We start from the raw sequence: 21693 nt of genomic DNA, 5'->3' as shown, positions 1-21693 counted from the left end.
AATTAATCTGGCTATGTGCAGAGGTGGACTGAAGGGGAGATAAACTGGGACAGGAAGTCCAAGAGTAATAAGTAATGTTATCAGTGGGAATGGCAAGGAGGGGATGGATTCCAGTGACATGTCAAAGACAGGAATTGATTGAATATGTGAAGGGGCTGTCAGAAATAAGCCGCCCATTCTAAGTTTTAGCCTCACTAACTCAGAGAAAATGGTCAGGAAGTGGAATTGGTTTTCAGGGAAGACAATGATCCGATATGGGACATGTTGAATTTAAGATGCCATTAGGAAAACCAAATTAAGGCATCCTGCAAGCAATTGTACATGTAAGATTGTGGCTTCTGGGATATGAGGTGCAGCTGCAGAGAGAAAGAAGTAGATGCCAAAAGCAAGGTCACAGAGAAAGGGAATGAAGGACTTAGAAGGTCATTGATGTAAACCTGGGGTTAATAAGGTAGAGAGAGCAGAAGCCAGAGGGGATAAGGGAACAGGATAGCTCAGCAGCCAGGGACCAGGAAGGGAGGACAGGCAGCTGTATGCACACGTTTGGACTCAGACAGACTGCAGTGCTCTTCTGTGGTCATAAAACTTTGAGAAATTGGTCTCAACTCTCTGCCAGCATTCCGTCATGTTTTCAATGAGACTTGTTGCGAGGGTGAAATAAGATATGAGGTGTATGATGGGAGGTCTGGCCCACAACTAGCCCTCAAGAAATGGTGCTGTGACTTCATTAAGTAAGGATGAGTCAACAGAGGGAGCTGCTCGAGAGGAGCAATGAGTTATTGTTTTGGTAACTAGAAAGTTGTCAACACAATCATTTCACTGGCTGGTGTAGCCGCAGCCAGATTGCAAAGGGATAGGGAGTGACTGACTAGGGAGGGAATAGAAGGGCATTTCTGCTTTCCCTTCTTGACATGGAAAAAAGTCTTTTTGCCTTCCTTCAAAGTTGTAGCTGACAATTTATCTCTTGAAAGTTTTCTTTGACTCTTCAAAACAGAATTAGTGGCTCCAGCCTCTGGCGTCTCCATGGGTCTTTGTTCTTTATATTAAGTCCCAATGATACAATCCAGTCATTCATTTTCTTACATGCTCATTTTCCACCAACTCTCCCACAATGATAAGACTGAGAGTGACTCAGACAGGAATGATGTCCTTGTCATATAACAAGTTCAAATTAAGTGCTTGTCGAACAGCTCACTGACTACTAATTTGAACCTGTTATATGAGGCAGAAGGAAGGAAGAGTGTGTAAAGAGGAGGGAGAATCTGAAGAGGAGGGAGCTCTGTTTGGTGAACATAATTGTGTGGAAATGAGGATCACTTGTGCAAAACCAGGGCTACTATTAGGTGGTTAGGACAGAGGAATGAGAAAGCCCATGCAGTGTCCTTGTCATATAACAGGTTCGAATTAAGTTCTGGGGTGTCAATAAAAAAGACAAAAGAATAGGAATAACGAGACATCAAAGAGACCCAAATTGAGATGAGAAATTACAGATTTGACTTGAAGCGTCATTTGCAAACCGAAGTCAGAAATGCCCCTGACCACAGCATTTCTTGGGGCCACGAATTTGAAAATAGATCTTCTGACTCTACCTATGCTTAAACATCTGCTCCAGGATAAATGTGGATAGAAAATCATGTGAAACCACTGAGGGAGGATGGGCTGGGGGAACAGAGAGAAGTGAGGGGCTAGCGGTAAACATTGACTGTTGTACAATATCAAGGAGAGTACCTAGTGTTCCATGATGCTGCAAAGCTGAACAACATAACCTCAATGGCAGACACCAATAAAACTTTACCTTTGCTCTGAAGGTTTTGCTTTGAGTTTGTGAGTCAGTTGGGTGACTTATAATCCAGACTGGGCTCTCTTTTGTGTCTGGGACAACCGGACTGACTGGTGTCTGCTCTGTGTGGTCTCTGTCAGTCAGCAGGCTAGCCTGGGCTTGTTCCATGGTGAAGGCAGGGTTCCCAGAGAGCAAGCAAAAGCTGCAAGGCTTCTCGAGGACTAGATTAGGGACTAGTACCCGTCATTCTTTCACATCCTGTTGGCCATAGCAAGTCACAGCCCAGCCAGACTCAGAAGAAATGAACTCCATTTCTGGATGAGAGGAGGATCAAAGCCACATCACTGGGGGCTGGATACAGATCAGGGCAGAAAGGGAAAGTATACGGGACCATTTTTTTTTTTTTAACTACATGAAGCTTGAGAAAGAGGAAGAGGACAAAGAAATTTGGTGGAGTGCCAGGCAGGGGACTTCGGAGTTTGAAATCTTGGTAATGGATCACTTTCAACTCCTGGTAAGTCCTAATAACTAAATCTTGGAGTTGCTAGTTGATACTATATTCTGTCATGCAGAATTTCATTTAGTAAAAATTGTATTTAGTAAATTAGATAAGAAGTCTTCAGCACTTCTTATATGATGTATTTTAATGCTTATGACCTATTATAAAATTAATAAACTTCATGAAGCGCTTGTGCCTGACTCAGGGTAAGTCATTAATATAGATATTTGCTGAATTAGTCTAATTTAATCTCTAATAAGATAATTCACTTATAACAAAAGTGAGGCCCAGAAAGGTAAGGTAATTTGCTCAAGGTCACACAGGAGAAGAACCATTTTCCATCTCCTTTTTAGTCTTTCTTAATGAGTTTTTTCTAAGTGATAGAATAGAGAAAATTATTGAAGTCACAAAAACATTAATTCCCATAATGATTTTTATTTAACCCGTCTCCCCCAAAAAGTATTGTGGCTAATGTGATGTATTATGAGGTATGAAATAGATTATCCTATCATACAAGGAGCCAGATTCTATACCAATTACTTACACCACGGCTTAGGAAATCAAATCCAAGAATGTTGTTCAATTGTTTTATCATATCCTATTTATTTCAGCCTCAGAATTTCCCACAACAGCTAATTCCAAGTTTTTCAGGAAAGGCATTCATAAAAGAGGATCTTTGTGTTTATATTTTCAATCTGCTTGTCAGAGTTTCCTTTTGTCAAGAAGCAAGTGAAGATTCCATCCCAAAACTGAAAAATGACCCTTGGCTAAGAACAGCCCCAGACCACAGAGGAATGGTGCTATAGACCATGGTCACAAAAAGAGGAAGTAGCTCAAAAACAATGAGCACGCGCCGCCGGAAGTAACTGGAAGACAATGATTTGAATAAAAACATCTGTAGCAGCAGAAGTGATCAGCATGTGATAGCTGAGGGTGCTAGAATTGGATTTGTAGGCATGACATTGTAAAGGAAAACGTAGAGTCCTATTTATCCTATAATGGATTCTATTCTTTTTCTTTTTTAATTTATTTATTTAAATTAGTTTCAAGTATACAGTACATTGGTTAGACATCTATATAGGTCATAAAACAATCCCTCAGTTGCTCCCTCCCTCCCTTGGCCCTTCACCTAGCCGTCATATTAATGCTAACTACATTCCCTATGTCATGCTCCCCATCCCCATGACCAAATACCAACTACTAATTTGTACTTCTTTAACCCTTTACCCCATTCTCCCAGCACCCCAACACCCGTCCCCTCTGTCCATCACCAAATTAATGGACTCTATTCTTAATCATTGATTATATAAATTCATATGTTGGTTGTATTTAAAGCTTTGGTATCTGTGTGAATATTCAGATATGTATCTATGGATGTGTGTATTTTTAATTCAAATGAAAGGGTAAATATTAATTATCTAACAATAATTAGATCATTCTTTTCACTTTTGCCATTTTGAATTGCTCCCATAGCTCCAAAACATTTAAAGGCAAATTAATGTATTGATTATATAGACCTATACCGGTATGGATGGGTGTAACAAATGGTCAGCCATTTGTCAACCATGGAAAAGTGTGTGGATTCTGCTTCCAATGTGCTGGAAAGCCTCTGGGGAGTAATCTGATCTGATTTATTCTGCATACATCTCACTCGGTTATATGGAGAATAAAATGGAATGCGGGGAAGAGTGCAACAGGGGAGGCCACGTAGGAGGCTGTTGTGTAAGCCCAAGCAAGAAATGATGGGGACTTGAACTACGAGGAGAGGTGGTGAGAAGGGGTTGGACTAGGTGCAGGACATACTCTTAAGGTGACAACATCATGATTTTCTGAAGGGTTAAATGTGGGATATGAGATGAAGAGAAGACATCAAGATGGTTCTCAGCTTCTTGGCCCATGTGTTTGGGGGGATAGTGGTGCTATTACTGGAGTGGGGAAGATGGGTGGGTGGGGTGTGTTAAATAAAGAGGTTTTTTTTTTTGATCACAATGACTTTGAGGCATGTGTTAGACATGCAGGTAGAGATATTTAGTGGATTTGAGTCATTGACATATAGATGATATTTGGGGCCATCTATTTTTGTGAGATCTCCATCCAGATTTCATGTTTTGGAGGGAGCTGGTAATGAAGAGGATGGAGAGAATATCTGACAAGAATAGCTGAATTCGGGATTCAGTAGGAAGAGTATGTCTAGACAAGAATACGATTTGCTTTTTTGAACTGTTGAACATGAGGTGCTCCTTATGAGTTGTCCAGCTGGAAGTTAAGTGAAGTTGAGACTCATGGAAGTCAGAGTTGAGGACTGGACATAGAGTTGGATATAAGACAGGATATGTGCATGAGAACATCCAGAGAAGGATTTTGAGTGAGGGGAGCAGTGGGACAGATGAGAGCACTGACTGATAGGAGAGAGGGAGGGAAATGCTCTAATGAAGGAAGCTGCATGATACACACTCTAATCAAGAGGGGTTTGCTTGCTCACATTTGTTTTAGCATCACTGTCCTTTCTTATCAAGCATGAAAATTCTGGCCAATAAGCAGTACAAAAATAAGAAATAAAGGGGTTTGATTTAGTAATCACTTCTAATGTACATTTGGGCAAGTAGGCAGAAAGGGAGAAGGAAAGTCATACCCTGACCACAATTGAGTAGGACCCCAGGGATCAGCAGGAAGAGGAAAAAAGCCTTTATCATGACTTTGCATAGCTTCTCATCATTTCTCCCCAAAGTCCAGAAAACAAGTCTTGCATGGACCTCTGAGACATGTGGATAACATAGAAGATGCTTAGGGAAAAGGCCGTTACTCATTGCTGAGGTTCCTTCCTGTTTCAGAGTGGTTTTGCAGAGATACTTTCCACTATGTAGTGTCATTTGTAGGATGATTGAATGATTTATGCCAGGAGGATGCAGGCCATCCTGACTTAGAGGCTCCCCAGGAGGGCCAAGGCCTCAGCACTTCAGTCTCAGAGAAGAGACACTCAGATAACCGGTTACTCTAGTACTACGTCATGAGTTGATCTCCCAACTCCACTCTAGTTCATTAGCTCTATTATTTTGCCAGTTGTGGTAGGCAGATTTTGAAGAAGACTGGAATAAGGTGGAGAACACTAACTCTTAAGAATTAGCTCCTCTTCTCAATGTGCATTTCCCACTCATTCCATGCTTTGATTATACACCCTTGCTCCCCAAAGTGTGGTCCCCAGACCTGCAGCATCAGCATCAGCTGGAAGCCTTAGAAATGCAGTCTCAGGTTCCATCTCAGACCTACTCAATCAGAATCTTCATTTAACATCTATATGCACAGTAACATTTGAAGAGCACTATTATAAATTACTAAGTGACACTTCACATCATTTTTCCAAAGAAAAACTTTCAAAGAAACTGCACAGCTGTCTCACCTTTCAGTAAAGGGCTCACTTGAATTATTTCAGGTAAGCGCCAAAGCAGAACAGTGAAATAATGCAGATTGCTGATGTTCATCTTAGGGGCTGGCGTGGCCTTAATACCTACTTGGTACAGCAGAAACCTAAGGGATCGCCCCTCTACCAGCTGCTGCTGAGCAGGAAGCCCAGGATCTCTTATTTTTCTGCTCACTCAGCCATCCTTAGGATCTTGCCCAGTGCTGTGCAGGACTCGGACCCAGGCTCTGGGTCTATATCCCAAGCCCTTTGATACTGTAGTTACTTACAGTCTTCGTGTGCCAGAGACAGAGGAGCAAACTCTATCAATTTTTGCCATCTACTAGTTTTGAGTTTTTCTTATATGTGTCACTTCAGCCACTTCCACATACTAGTCACAGTGGGTACTTTACAATGTTCTAGCCTGTTTGGGCTGCTATGACAAAATTACCAGGAACCAGGTACCTTCAAAACAACAGAAATGTATTGCTTACAGTTCTGAAGCCTCGAAGTCCAACATCAGGGTGCCAGCACGGTGAGAGCACCCTTCTGGGATGCAGACTGCCGACTTCTCGTCGGATCCTCAGATGGTGAAGGGGCGCGGGTGCTTTCTCAGGCCTCTTTGGTAAGGGCACTAATCCCATTCATGACCTAATCGTTTCCCAAAGGTTCCACCTCTCAATATCATCACCTTGGGGGTTCAACAAATGAATCTGGGGGAGACACGAACATTCAGTCTAAGCAACAAATAAGGATTAGAAATTATAGAAAATGACACAAACTCATTTCAATATATATTCTAAATTTATTTACATGTGCATCTTGGTGCAATTCTAGAATTAAAAGTGTCACCTTTCTACCTGACCTTGAATGCAAAGAAACCTTAAGTTTTATTTTCTTCCCGAGATAGTAGCTTAGAGAGCAGCGTAGTGAAACTCTGGGACTACAGAAAGGATGAGGACGTTTGAAACTCCCTTTCCAGCATACTTATTCTTAAGCAATCAAATGAAAGTACCCGTCAGCCTTTGCAATATGCGAACCATCTGGCTTCTGTATCCTGCCTGAGTCACCACGTAAATAGCTACAGGTTGCTGTAAGCACTAGGCACCCTGAACAGGCTGTCTTGCTCTGCTGTTCACTGCCCTTAGGTGTATATATTTATTCCCAGGGTTGAGCATATTTTCAGCCACACCTGGATGCCTCCAGGTAACTAGCAGAAAACTTTTAGTGGAAGGGAAACAACATAGCTTTGAGTAACTGGAATGTGGGAATGTGTATGCAGGGAAAGCTTAAGTGAAGGGAAGGGATTACTTACTCTCTTTGGAATGGAGCAGTTTTGCTTCCTATTGGAAAAGTATGCAGTCGAAAGGAGGCAGACATGCTTTAAGGCTCTCATGACTGCTTCTTACTATATTCAGTTAGGATTCTAGAGGCTGTCAGAAGGGGCTCCATTACCAGAGCGACTCCAGGAGTTAGGAGAACACTGGAAGACAAACCCAGGGGGCTGCCATCTTGCAAACATAGTATTAAACCAAGGTGGGGTGAAGCATGATTACACTAGATGCAGAGGTACAGTAGTCTGCCTTATCCATGGTTTCCTTTACTGTGGTTTCAATTCCCTGTGGTCAACCACAGGAAAATTAAAAGGAAAATTCCAGATTTAAACAATTCCTAAGTTTTAAATTGTATGCCTTTCCGAGGAGTGTGCTGAAATCTTGCACCCTCACACTCTGCCCTGCCCAGGACGTGAATCACTCATTTGTCCAGCGTCTCCATGCCGTATACACTACCTGTCCCTTAGTCATTTAGCCCTCTTGGCTAACATATGGACCGTAATGGTATCGCAGTACTTGTGTTCAGGTAACTCTTATTTACTTAATAATGACTGCAAAGTGCAAGAGCAGTGATGCTGGCAATTCAGGTATGCCAGAGAATTGTAAGCCGCTTCCCTTAAGTAAAAGGTGAGTGCAGTATAAGATGTTTTAAGCAAGAAAAAGACCACATTCCCGTAACTTTTATTACAGCATATTGTTATAACTATTCTATTTTATTATTAGTCACTACTATTAATCTCTTACTGTATCTAATTGATAAGTTAAACTTTATCATAGGTATGTATGTATAGGAAAAAACATAGTATACATAGGATTCAGTACTATCTGCAGTTTGAGTCTTGAACCGTATTCCCCAGGAGTAAAGGGGATTGTGTTATTTTAATTTTATATCACCACGGCCCAAGTTAGACATACGTCCCTTCATATGGAGTCTTCGAAAATCGACTGACTTTTAGTAACTCTAGGGAGAGGTGATAAGAAAAGGGAACACGTAGAGCTTTCTGAAGCCCCAAGCACTGGCCTTGTTGTGCACGGGTCTCTGCGCATTTGCGGGGGCAGCGGTGCTGTCCTTGGAGGGCTGGCCCTGGCCACTGGCCAGACACCACTGGTTCAAGCCAAGCAGGAAGTGGTGACGGTGAGCCAAGAGCTTAATGTTTTTTAAAAATGGACCAGATAGAAGGAAGGAGTACGAGTTTGCTTTGAGAGCAGTAAACAAAATCTTGGCTGCCTGCCAAGGAGGAGAGCCTGACATCTCCAACAGATCCTCGAAAGCTCAGGCCACTGATGGGGCCTCCTTAGGGCTGCAAATGGGGCAGGAGGGCAAGGGCTGCTGTGCCTGAGGCACTGGGCATATCTCTTCTTCTCGGGCCTCTGCAGGTGGGTCCATGACAGAAAGGAAGAGCCCAGGATGGGTTTGGTGTTTGGGGATAAATCCAACCCAGGTTCAGCCTCTTTAAGAGCGATGGGATGAAGGATCAGAGCCAGGGAGCATCATCCTGAGCTCTTGCTAGCAGAGATCTTGTTCACAAGGTTTCTGTTGCCACTCAAGTCATGGCTATGGGGTTCTTTGTGAAGGGCCTGGGTTTATTGTTGCCAGAGGTTTCTCTTCCTCTGTTGCAAGGAGTCTGAGAGGTGCGGGAACACATCTGCAAGGATAAAGGAGCTTCGTAAAGACAGACCTTGGTGTTCATCGTATATTGCCGTCACAAAATCTGGGCCTCTGTTGTTTTTTAGGGAGAACCATTACACCCACGCCCAGCAAAACACAGTTATAAACCAAATCTCTAATCTTACAAAATCGATGTGGGCGTTATATCTTCTGGGCATCCTCTGGCCTTACTGGATAGTGCAGTAAGGTGTCATGTAGAAACACAGTAAGAGAGATGGCACCTTTTTAAAAAACGTATCTATGGTTATTTCAACAGAACGTGCCAGTCTCCTCTCCTCAGCATTTCACTAAATACTCATTAGTGTATGAGAACCAAGACCATGACTTTTGAGTGTTTTGCTTTCTTTTGCAGAGCATGGACATTTTTAGCAGATGTCACTAATGATGATAATAACCATAACATGAGATAACAATAATTATGTCAGTGAATAAAGAAAATATAGAGCCCGGTATTTTTGATTACGCCGACTCATAAAATTATCTTAAATGTGGAGTGGTGGATTCATCTGCAGCAAGATCTTGTTAGCATGGGGCTCAACTCATTTCAACCGTGGATTTCATTGGAAGGCCTCTGTGAATAGCCAGTGATAAGACGGCACATGTGTTATCCTGCAGCAGAGACCAACCTGGTCATGACAGGGCACTTAGGCCAAGACAACAGCTTATCAGCACATGTCCACATGCAATGACCATGCTCATTGGCCCTGAGAACCTTGGCTTCTATATACTGTCCTTCTGCATGTCAGTATGAAGAGGATCATTGCACTGTCAACTGTTGTTTCTGCGGCAGCTCTTAGTCACCGAGGAAATCAAGTACTTTGTTAAAATGGCAGAGCTGAAGCAGTTTCTCTGGCAGAAACCTGGTTCTGAGCACTTCGCTATTGCCTGATACTTCACTAATATCCCTTCTGGTATGTGTAGACATCACACGTTCTCTCTGCTGGAAGACACTCTGTCTACATTAATGTCCAGCCTACCTATGCCCTACCCTTTCTCATGGAATATATTTGTCCCCCAAATGAATAACACTTCAAAGCCAAGGGAAGTTTGTTTTCTTAAAGCTGTTCTTCCTCCTATTTCACCCATTCTCTGTATTAGGCAATAAAGCAAAACTGTTAACAGTCACATTCAAGTGGCAATACTTTGATAGATTATTTGCATAATTGATTTTCATTTAAACATAGAGTTAAATAGTGAACAATAAAGAGTGCAATGGTAGAACAGGAACTTAGCCTTTGGCATCTATCTTGTCTTCCTACTTGGTCAAGTATGTTTCCACCCCAAGGCCTTTCCACGTACTGATTCCTAGGCCTTTGATGCTCTTCCCCTGAATAGCCACAGGGTCCCCTCAAGGCTCTGCTCAAGCATCACCTCTCAGAGAGGTGTTATCCTACCGTCCTTTGGGAAAATAGTTCTGCCATTAACCTCGACTGTGGCCCTTTCTACATTTATTTCCTGTCTTATTTGTCCTCATGTTTTATATTTGTTTATTTGTTTATCACTAGAAGGAAGTTCAGTGAGTGCAGGAACTCAAGTTTTTTCACCATCCAGTCTCCAGTCCCTAGAAGAGAACCAGGTGTGGAGGAGGTACACGATAAACATTTGTTGAAGAAGCGAATAATGGAGAAGAAATGTTTTTAGTGAAGTGTTTCAGACATGCAGGCATATATTGTAACTTGCCTTCCTGATTACCTGAAGGCAGCCATCTTCACAGTTTGACAGGGAGGACTGTGCTTTTCTATGTCTTCTGAGGGGGAAAGGCTGAGTGAATTTTCTGCAAGGCCTAGCAGTTCCTGCCATGAATTAATGTTAAATAAATTTCCCTGCTTTCTCTGGGCGGCTGAGTGAAAGACCTGAGCTAAGACCATCCTACCACAAATGAGGTTCACTTAATGTAAACTTAGTAACTTTAAATTTGTATGCTTTCCCCTGGGAAAGCTGAGGCATTCTCACAACATAAGATTATTCAATTTTTAACAACATTGCCTAGGTCTAAGTAAGCACATGTTAGTTAAACCATTATTCTGTTATGCTTAATGCTTTTAATATTCATCCACAAGTATCCCACCTTTAGACCAAGTCATTCATTAGGTTCAGAGTCATGTTATTTTAAAAACCCTTGAAAGAAAATGAAATTTAATAAAATACATATTTTTTAAAAAAATCAAAACGCATAATCAAGTTAACACAAAAGAAGCAACTGCTTTTGAAGTCAGACCTAGATATATAATGTGTCAGAGGTTGCTTTTGTCTATCCAATTGTTATTCTCAACTGCCTTGTGTATTACAGTGCAATGTTCCCAATTCAAAGTCTATTTTCCAACTTCCTTTGCAGCTTTTACATGTGTCTAAAGTCTAGCCTGTGAGACTTGAGCAGAAGGTTCACTTATAAAATACCTGACCAAGCCAGGAGGGGCACCTTTTCTTTCTTTCTTTTTTTCTGGCACTTATGAACTATTTAGTTATGATTTAACACCATTTCCAGTACTGCCTGTTGCTTCCTTCTGAGTCCTTCGCTGTGCCCCTCACCACTGAGCCTTAGGAGCGGGGTCCCAAGTAGATGATGGGCCAGATGTGACCTTCCCCCAATGCCAGCACAGGAACCCGTTTCTGAAAAGGCTTTATACGGGCTCAGTCCTTGTTGGCTGCTGCTCTCCTCGTGGCCGCAAGGACGTTGCTCAGCTTTTCCTGCTTCCTCTTGGCGCGGATGGGTGTCTCCACTTTTTCTTGATGAACCTCAGGGCCCGCTAGTCCTTAGAAACCTTGAGCAGCTCCTGGCGCGTCGCTCACAGCGGGCAAAGCCGCACACCTCTCAGATCACACCCGGCACGAATATGCTGCGCTTGGTGAGGCGTCTGCAGCGGCAGCAGTGCCTCGGTTTGCTCACGTTCTCGGTCACCTTGTAGCCCTTGCTGAGGCCCCTGGACATTGGGTAGCGCAGAGCCATGGCTGCTGCTCCTCAATGACTGCCGCGGCAGAAGACGGGAGGAGCATCTTTTGAGTACCAGTTTCCAGGTAAAGAAGAAGCTTTCAGACCCTCTAGAGTGAATGGAATTTTTTGTGCAAAGGCACAACTGCAACTAACACTGGAAGCTTGAGGCAGAGGCAGAAGATGAGCTTGGAGTTAGGTAAACAGGGAACAGCGTGCATAGGAATTCTCGAACAAAGCTGATTCTCCAAAAATGATTCAAACTCAGAAACCATTCATCAGAACATCTGCATTTAATAAATTAATAGCTCAAAAATAAATTAGTAAACAAAAATCAGAATAAAATGAAAGGGGGTGAATGTAGTCCTAAAGTCAATGAACTGAGAATCACAACAACATTGCCACAGCACTAACACATACATTAGAAATGTAAGGAACAGGGTAGACATGGCTGAACTTTGAATTACTGACAGAGAAAACTTCAACTAATCATAATGAATACAGACAGATGATAAAGGAAAAAGGTATTAAGACATTTAGAGAGAAGCTAAAAATATAGATATGGAGATGCATCACAGATAAAGCCCACATAAATAATTGTTGCCTCTAAAGTAGAGAACTTAATAAATTAAACATAAAAAGTATTCAAAGGTATAAAACAAGGATATTTCTTGACATAAAGAAAGCTCTGTAAGTGCAAATGCAGACTTCACAGTACTGCCAAGAGTATTTGAAATAAAATACTCAACACTGAGACATACCCAGTTTAGGCTACTGAACTTCAAAGGATAAAGTCAAAACTTTCAGGCATCTAAATAAAAAGGAAAAATCACAAGAGAGTAAGAAATCAGGTTAGGTGAAATTTCTATACACAAACATTAAATGCCAGAAGACAATGGGAAAATGTATATAAGTTCTTGAAAAATGAACATGTGACCTAGAGATACTCTACCCAATCAATTTGTTGCTCATCTATAAAGACAACAGGCAAATATTCTCATATATGAGAGAACTGAGACAACATGGCATATATAAAGTTTCTTTGAAAAAAGTTTTGAGTTTTTTGTTTGTTTGGGTTTAATAACAAAATCCAGACAAAGAGATGGACCAAGAAAAAAGCATGTAAAAAGGACCAGTGGCAGGATGTGAATCACTTTAAGTTGAGGTTGAACAGTTTAAAATTCTGTTAATTATATTACAGAAAAAAATGTAATTTTTTTACCTTAAAAATGCAAAAATAATAATGTAACAAACGAATATAAAGAGGATAAAAGAGGAAAGAGGCAGTGAAAGGAGTTGAGAATGTGAATGGCATAGGGAATCTTGAACAAGGAAGAAGTAAAAGAATAATGTGTAACCTTTACATGTAAATTTTTGAAAATGCTTTCAATTTCTAATATTTTGCGTTAACTTAACTTGAGGAATCTTTTACGAAATAATATCTATTGGTAAATAAAAATTTACTTCAAGTTCAGTGATTCTTTTGCTTCATTATATGTTTTCTTTCGTACATGAGCTGAGTGCAATTCATGTAATTTAGGAAGACTTGGTCGTGGCCTCGTGGAAAGGGTGGAACGTGGGAGAGAGTGGATGGAGATGAGCCTAAGGAAGTAGGCAGAAGCCAGATCATACAGCACTTTGTGTCTACCAGGCAAAAGAATTTTAACTTTTCCTATAAGATAATGGGTGTGGGGAGGGGTGAAAAATTTTTAGCCGAGGGATTTTTTAACCCAGATGGAGACATGTTCACACGTTTATAAAGATCATTCTGTCACTTTGGCTGCACTGTGTTTTATAATCTCTTGAAGCAACATGAATTAGAGATGCTCTATCAGCATGATTTTACAAGCTAGTTGATAGTTGGGATTAGCCTAAAATCCTGATCTTTCCTTCTAGTTTTTAGATCTTTTATTTGGATTTTTAAACACTACTTCGATACATCCTTTTATTACAAAGTAAACTAAGTATAAGACACAGTATAATAATTCTCTTTTTGCTGCTTAAATCCAATGCTAAGTAAGCTAATCCTCAGAGATGCCAGACCAGAAACAGGATGAGGATCTATGGACCTTCAGACTGTGCCCTGCACAAGGCCAGGGTGCTGTTGACACGAGCACCAATGAGAGCGGCACCCCTACCTTTGGAGTTGTGAAATGTGGAGGCCCCAGTGGAAAGGGCTAGTAGAATTCGTTTGGCTGATCTGACACTCTCCCATTCCTTCAAAGAAAGATTGCTACAGAGTCCTATTTTTTAAGGCCTCCAAGGAATGCAATATAAAATATAAAATTCTTTTTACATCAGTATTGGTATTTAAAAACCTTCATTAATATCAAATTATTTTTTGTGGAAGATTAACACATTTTTCTCACTGTCTTTTGTCCCTTTTTCTGGTTATATCTTCTTTTTAGAAGGTCGGCTGATAAATCATTTCCTTATCGTAGCCTCTAACATAACCGATGTTCATAAATCACCACAGCTTTCCCTTTTCGAACCTAAATAGTCCTTGCTCTTTCATGTACCTTCAAAGCTCTAATTTTCCATCCTTCATATTCTTGATCTTTCATAAAATAGCTTCCAATGTTGCACAGAACAAAAACAAACATATGTGAAAAACACAGTAGTAGAATTACATCCAGGGTCTTGAAAACAACAATTCTGTAAATATAGGCCAGGATTACTATTATGTGTTTGATAAGGTTAAATTAATCATTTTATTCTACTTGTGCTTTATTAGAAATACTACTCTTCAAAATCACTGGAGACTGGGAGTGTGTTTACCGTGAATAGTGAGAACACACTTGAGGTATAATTGCATTTGGAAAGGGTTTTGATCACATGTTCATTTTCCGCTGCCGTAACAGACACTGTTAGCTGCCGCTCAGTGGGATACTCCGCCTTCTCAGTGCTTATTCTCAACACCCAACTTTTGTTCAATATATCACCTCCTGAGGCTTCATGGAATTCTGACTGCTTCCCAGCCCAGAGGGTGAATTTCTTTTAGGGTCAATCAGCCACAGCACAGTTTCCTTTCTGAGAGACCAATGCCTGGGCATGGGACTCAGGTTTGGTTAATGGAAGAAAAGCAGAGCTGGGTAGGGATGGGTGGTTCTGGGACTATTTGCATTATTGCTAAAATGTATGCAAGAAAGGGAAACTGTCTTTATTGGATATTATTATGGGAGGATATGCTGTCTGGAACTACTATAACCATCTTATAAACACAAGGGGATGAGTCTTAGAGATAAAAGCCAAGATCCTAAGGATGGCTGAGTGAGCAGAAAAATAAAAGATCCCGGGCCTCGGATGATGTTGTTTAGCTCCCTTATTAATCCAACCCTGAACTTCTTGTTTTGTGAGATAATAAATTCCTTTACTGTTTAGTGGTTCTCAAATTGTGGTCCCAGGCCAGCAGCATCAGCATCACCTGGGAAATTGTTAGAAACGCAAATTCTTGGGCACCACCCAGACCTACTGAAAAGAAAGTCTGGGAGTGGGCCCAGCAAACTGGTCTAACAAGCACTCCAGGGGATTCTGAAAAGCCCCAACATTTGAGAACCATTGGTTTGAGCCATCCAATTGAGTTTTCTATTATTTGCAGGTAAACACATCCTAATTAATACAACTACTTGTATTGTATTGTATTGTATTGTATTGTATTGTATTGTATTGTATTGTATTGTATTGTATTGTATTGTATCTTTTCTGGGAAACTCTATCAATCAATTTGATATTTTTGTTTTATGTTGACGTTCTCTGAGAATTTACAATGTCATGGAGGGGAAGAGATGAGAACATGTTGTACTTTCTCTGATAAGAACTTGGGGCCACCCAAGTACGTTGGTCAAGAGCTGAGGTAGGTTTCTTGAGGTTTAAGGAATTTTGGTAAAAATTTAGAGCTTTTAGAGTTCCAAGGTGTAAGGAGGGAATTCTGAAATAGAGGTGAAAAAATATTTAGGAGGTACAGCTCAGATCTGAGGAACCAATGCCCAAAAGAGAGCAGGATTTTTTCTACACCCAGTGGCAAAGACCATGAGTAACTTGAGGGCTCGGGTGGGTTAAAGGAAAGTAGTTTCAGCATCAAATCAAGGAGGTGCTAAGGGAACCACCAAATTGCTACATAGGGTCTTTTGGAGCTGTGAGGTGAAAACGGGCTGAAGAGACAAAAACAGAGACACAGCTGGAAGTGTCAAAATTTAACAGGAGATTCTGAAGGGACGTTCTGAGTTTTCAAAATGTCAACCACATGAGATTATATTGTAAACCTATTTCCCTTAGTTGTATAAATTACAGAAATGTGGAAGAGCTGCCCTATTGGGGCAATAATGAAGACACTGCATATTTTAAAAGAAGCAATTGTGCCCTTTGTCTTTCAACTGGTGGTATCTAAGAGTTGCTCTAATAAGTAATGCTGACTTCACTCAAATACTAGTATACCTTAGTGAACTTAGCGTTAGAAGCAGAAGTGAATGAACGGTCTGACAAGTCCATCTGGAAACTCGCTAAGTAGTACTTAACCTGAGACTGTGGCTTTAAGAGAAACCATGATCCTGAAAGTCAGCTCAAAGATATTGGACTCTTGAATATGATGACAGCACCATGAGAATATGACAGCACCATAAGCCAATTTGCATCTTCCAAGCTGACTGCAGAGACCATCAATGGGTCAGAATCAAACTCTTCCAAAATCAATGCAGCGTGATCTTTATCTTTCATCTCCATATGTCGTGTAACACTTAGCATTCTCCTAAAAGTTTATAAATTGGTTTTGAGTATTGCAAGATTTATGGCCCTTTGAAACAACTCCTTACCTCTTCATTTACAATCAGCTCTTTGGGGTAAATACATTTGCCAATTTTTGCCATAAACGACTTCCTTAGAATGACATCCATCACCTGCCCTTTCACCATTAAAATGGTTAGCAGATTTCAGGGATTCTCTAATCTGCAGATCATGCCGCCGTCTATGCCTAACGAGAGCCCTCAGAACAATACATCTAGAGACAAACGGGCCGCACTGTGACCTACACGTTCCCAAATACCGCGTAGTGCATGCCAGTTGTGTGAAGTAAGAGCTGTTATTTTAAAATCATCTTCGAAATTTCTTCTGCTTTTATTTGTTCAAAAGAGATGACACCCATGTTATTGCATTACTGTAATAATAGGGTAAAACAGAGGGATAAAACTTATTTCTAACTAGAAGGTAGAACTGTCCTTGATAAAAATCAGTAGGCTTCATTTTTATATTTCTGCCTACTAAATTATACCTCTTGGCTCTGATGTCTTTCTCAGTCTTCTTGACGTATGCATTGGTATAATCCTTCTTATGTGTGCATCTCTGGGAGGCTGCATGGCAGAATACACAAGCGCATGGATTCTGAGGCTGTACTTTTTGACTCCTGGTTCTGCCTCTCATGTGCTGCGTCCTCCAACCAGTCATGTAACCTCTATGTGCCTCAGTCGCTTCATCTATAAAACGGGGATGGTAAGTCCTACCTCCTGTGGTCGTTGTGAGCTGTAAAGGATTTAATATTCGTACAGCATTTAGGACAGCACCCAGCAGCTTGCAAGAATTCTGTTTTATAAACAGTCTTTTTTGTTTTCTTAACACATTTACTTTTCATAAATTTTGTGATTTGGGGAGTATTTTCTGGTTCTCAAAATAAACATTTTAAAATTAAGAGATATCAAAGTATTTTTATTTTTAAGGGCTGAATATTTACTTATTTACTCCAAAACACCACTAGAGTGGCTTTATGTTAAACTAAGAATTCATGTAGAAAGAATATCTTCAAGGCTTTATTCATTTCATAAATAATGTATTTTATTTTATTGCATATGGCTATTAAGGAGAGCATCCATGATCAATACAGACTAAATACAATGCACTATTCTAGTTCCATTTATTCTCGTCTCCAGCAGCGTCACATTGACCCTTATATACAGCGTGTACAGTGGAAGACAGAGCAAGATAAGTCTTTTGTCATATCACAATAGCAAGAAATATATTTAACATCTTGATATCCAGAAACAATACGTACCCAAAAAGAAAACACTGTTTAATAACTGTTAAAGTTTATATAGCAAAAAATATTTTAAATTTAAGGTAAGTCAGGCAAAATGTACAAAGACCCAATATACATTGTGAAGTTTTAGCAAACATAACATTTATACATTTTGGTTCCATTCTGTAAACTAAATTAAAAATGTAAATATTGCATATGCCTTTTTTTTTGAAATGTACAGGATAGAGGAAAATTTAGCATATTATCAATTGTTTATTTGCTTGTTTTAAGTTGCAGTATGAACATGAACCATTTGTATAGTGGCATGACTACTCTAAGTATAGAGAACTGCTTAAATACGCCTCATACACTGCATTCGGCAGGGTCCATATTCAGTCCTATTGTACCTGGGAGGAGTTACATAGCAAATACCACCCATCAATTCCTAGTCCCAAAACTAAATCAAAACTTTAGGACATTTTATACATTTTTATAAAGTATATATATTATACACTGAAACTGACCTTTAAACTAACATTGTATGGTCTATGCACTGTTGTGATGTGTAACTTTAGAAAAGTAAAATTTTAAAAATGTTCAGGGGATCACTTTACATTCAACTTTGTCTTGCAATACAATCCTCTGTTCTAAAAGTTCAGCATGGAAGCAGGAAGACTTTTGCATTGCCATTAAATATATTTTTAAGACATTGAATTGTTTGGTCTTCCTCTTTAAAAAGCCTCATTTTTATTAATGCATTATTCTATAGTGATATATATCTATATATTTATATATATTTTTCTCAAAAAAAAAAAAAAGCTCATACCTCCAACGAACTACTGTAACCTCTACAAGACTATCAGAGAAGATAGGCACTGGGGATGCACCCATGGGAGAAAAAGGTCTACAGCCCTCCATCACGTGTCAAGGGAGCAGCGAGATGACATGACATTCTGCTGGTCAAGGGCAGCAGTTTTAGGTGACACCAATGATAATCGCCACAACACTGATATCTTCAGAACACTGAAAACGTAAAACAAGGCTAGTCTTGTCAGGAATTTTTTCCACAAGTGACATGTTCTATGAGATTGTTTCTCTTTTCTTTTTCCATTAATAACATAGGGGCCGGAATGCCTCTTTTATCAGTTTCTTTCCTTCTTTTTCTTCTTTTTATTGTTGTTCAGGGCAGCCTCATTGGCCCACACGATAGCATTATAGTAAAGATAATAAATACAGTTTTTAAAAAATCTGCTAAACTGGTGACCACCCTTGAATTGCTAGCATGCCTATGTGAATTTTTGGTTAAAGAAATGCAAGCTCAAGATTAAGGATAGCAGAGACATTTGAGCTTGTAAATAGGATCAAAGGCTTTTGCAATTTGAAGTACCTACATAAACATCTACATAGAGAAGATTAAACAAGTTTGTTAAAGGTAAAAAGAGATATTCACCCCCTTGCCCCAACCCCTCCCCTCCCACCCCCACTACCCAATACAGTTGATGATTTTCAAAAGTAGGTTGCTTCAGTTACATATAATTATTATTTATTAATTTATCTTCAAAGTCCAATCTCAAATTTCATTTTCATTGAGAAATGTCAGTCCCACACTGGGCTCTGTCTGTGAGTAAACACGCAGGTACCTGGATTGGAGTCCAACAAGCAGCTGTGTACTGGAACCAGTTTAATAAGGCTGATGACCACACTTGCGACACATTCAGCAGATACACAGGAGGTCCTGCAAGCCCCCAACCATGCAAATCCGGCTTTACCTGGAACTGAGGTAGGACTGTGGTAGTTTTGAGTGTATGCCAGTAAATACCAGATTTTACCACTTTAATGGGTATTGGTAGAATCTCCTAGCATGCTGAGGGACAAATCTGCTTTGCCAAAACGAAAGTAAGAATAAATTAAGACACTGGCCACAATTTAAAGGGCCAATGAAGACATCCAATTTTCTTGAGAGTAACTTCTTCAGCAAATTGTGTTAAAACGAAAGAAAACAAAACAAAACACAACACAAACAACACGAGGAGGAATGCCCCCTATGGGAACAAGTGAGCGAGGCAGGTGTTTTTGCCTTGTTGGTTCCATGTCTAATAAAGTCATAGATGTTTCGAAACATAGTAATTGCTCAGATCCAAAATAAAAATTGTAAGCAGCTTCGAATTTTAAAAAAAAATGCTGAGCATCTTCTTTTAATGTGATTCTCTGGTGTGTGATGTCATGGTGATAAAGCCAGACAGATCTTCACTCTGAAAAAGAAAGAAGACAGTCCTGGTTGTCAGGTGAAAAGAGCAATCTATGGAGTCAGAGAAGAGGTCCCTTTTAACCTGCTTTTCCAATCTGTGTCACTTTCATAAAATGATGCACTTTGGGAAGCAAACATTTATTCATTCCGTTTTCCAGAAACGAGTTTGATGGGTAAATTATTCAGTTTCCCTGGACGCAGAAGTATTAGGTTTAGAGTGAGTTGTGAGGTCCATACAGTGAGGTTCATATTTTCAATTTAAGAAAATTATTCACACGTGCTTTTGTGAGACAGTCCACTGAAAGAGAGGTAGAGGCATAATTCTACCCTTTAAAGAGAGGAACTGTGCAAACTAGCAACGGCCCCTCTAACTGCCTAGGTCTTGGTGTGTTCCTTCATGTTCCCTGTGGAAGGGGTGGGGACCACAGCCTTCCTTACGGGGCTGCTGCTATGAAAAAGCACAGCATATTAAAGTGCATTGTAAACTATGCCAATTGTGCAAATGTGTATATAATAAGAAAGCAGGAGTCCACTTCACTACTGCCCTCAGAAAACATTTCCAGAGTGAAGACTCAGCTCCTTTAACCTTTCCCCAGTTTCCAACATTTCGGCACTTGATGCGTTCCCTCTTTAAGGGACAAGAGCAACTTGCGAGATGCTGACATTTCATAGCACGTTACCTTAAAAAAAAAAAGCGTCTAAGCTTTTTAACAAAAATGCGAAGTTGTTCATTTTCATCACTCACCACAATCATAGCTACTCAATCACATGTGGGCACTGCTGGTCACGGCCTGTCTTAAACAGGTCAAAATTTTCTTCTTTGCAGTTGTATTTACATAACCTGCATTTCTGATCATTTAGAATTCCGATCCTAGAAGCTCACCACACTCTTGGGTTTATTTTTTTGTGAATCTAATTTTTTTCTGTTCATCTTGAGCTCAGAGGTCTGATCCCAGTGAGAGATTTCCAGCATGTCCTGCTATGAGTGAGCATGTGAAACCGCTCTGCCCCATGGGCCAGGCAGGAAAAACAAGAGCCTGTACAGACAGGGTACTGTCAATGTACAATGTAAACATTGCATCTTTTCATGACTGTTTTTGAAAGTTCCCTACAATGTAACATTTTGAGGCAGCGATAACTTTATCTCATTATTGTTAAAAAGCCTTACTTAGAGCCTTCAAAAATTTTAATAAGTAAACTGTTCTGCAAAGGAAACCTAACAGAAAACAAGGCCCAAAAACTTCCTCTGAAGGAATGATGTATCCTCTGGCTATTTCATTCATTATCATTGTCATTTCCAGTTCTAAGAGACTGCGATGAGAACCAGAACATCCCTTAAAAATGCATCCCTTAAAAAGTAGGCATTTGCTAAAATCCACCTGGATTTGACTCCAACCCTAAAATGAATTTGCATTTTGTCACTCAGGCCTTGATTGTGAGACAAAATTCCACCGTGGATCCACTTACATAAAGATTTCTAGTCACAGTTTATTTTATTTTTGCACTAATGATTAGCTAAATGTGGCTAAATTGTCTCCTGTTAACTCTAAACCTATTATCTTGAAAACAGCTAAACAAGTAAGTTCTTTAATTCCTCACACTTAAACCTATAGTCATATAAATGAGAGAAGTGTTAATTATTGCTGAAAATTTTACTTTCCATTTCCAAATTCATAGGGCCACAGTTGTTTTCACTCCATTTTCAAAGACGCTTTATCGCTATGGAACAAGTCCTATCATTAGATGTCTGTGTGCTCTAAGCAAGTTGAACATGTAATTTTATTTTTTGAAATGTAATACAATTATAAAAACCTTAATTTCTATGCATAACATTAG

At 40.0% G+C, this 21693-nt stretch overlaps 1 protein-coding gene, 1 long non-coding RNA gene and 1 pseudogene across 3 annotated transcripts in view; 1 reads left to right on the top strand and 2 right to left on the bottom strand.

Moving 5' to 3' along the window:
• The first annotated feature begins 1665 nt into the window (after window positions 1-1665).
• On the top strand, window positions 1666-9906 carry LOC120605341 (uncharacterized). Its single transcript, XR_005653612.1, has 2 exons — window positions 1666-2294; window positions 9032-9906. It is a non-coding gene; the product is annotated as an uncharacterized LOC120605341 (long non-coding RNA).
• Window positions 9907-10837: 931 nt separating this feature from the next.
• LOC120605339 (60S ribosomal protein L36-like) lies at window positions 10838-11626 on the bottom strand (annotated as a pseudogene).
• Window positions 11627-17406: 5780 nt separating this feature from the next.
• Window positions 17407-21693, bottom strand: part of IRS2 (insulin receptor substrate 2) — a 28520-nt gene continuing 24233 nt past the window's right edge. For both annotated transcript variants that reach the window (XM_039866285.1, XM_039866284.1), the window contains one exon: window positions 17407-19861. In XM_039866285.1, coding sequence (XP_039722219.1) covers window positions 19857-19861 — 5 coding nt within the window. In that variant the 3' untranslated portion in view covers window positions 17407-19856. The remainder of the gene's footprint in view (window positions 19862-21693) is intronic.

This window comes from Pteropus medius, unplaced genomic scaffold (assembly GCF_902729225.1).
Source record: "Pteropus medius unplaced genomic scaffold, Ma_sr-lr_union100, whole genome shotgun sequence".
Lineage (NCBI taxonomy): Eukaryota > Metazoa > Chordata > Mammalia > Chiroptera > Pteropodidae > Pteropus > Pteropus medius.
This window is presented reverse-complemented; position numbering and strand designations above follow the sequence as displayed.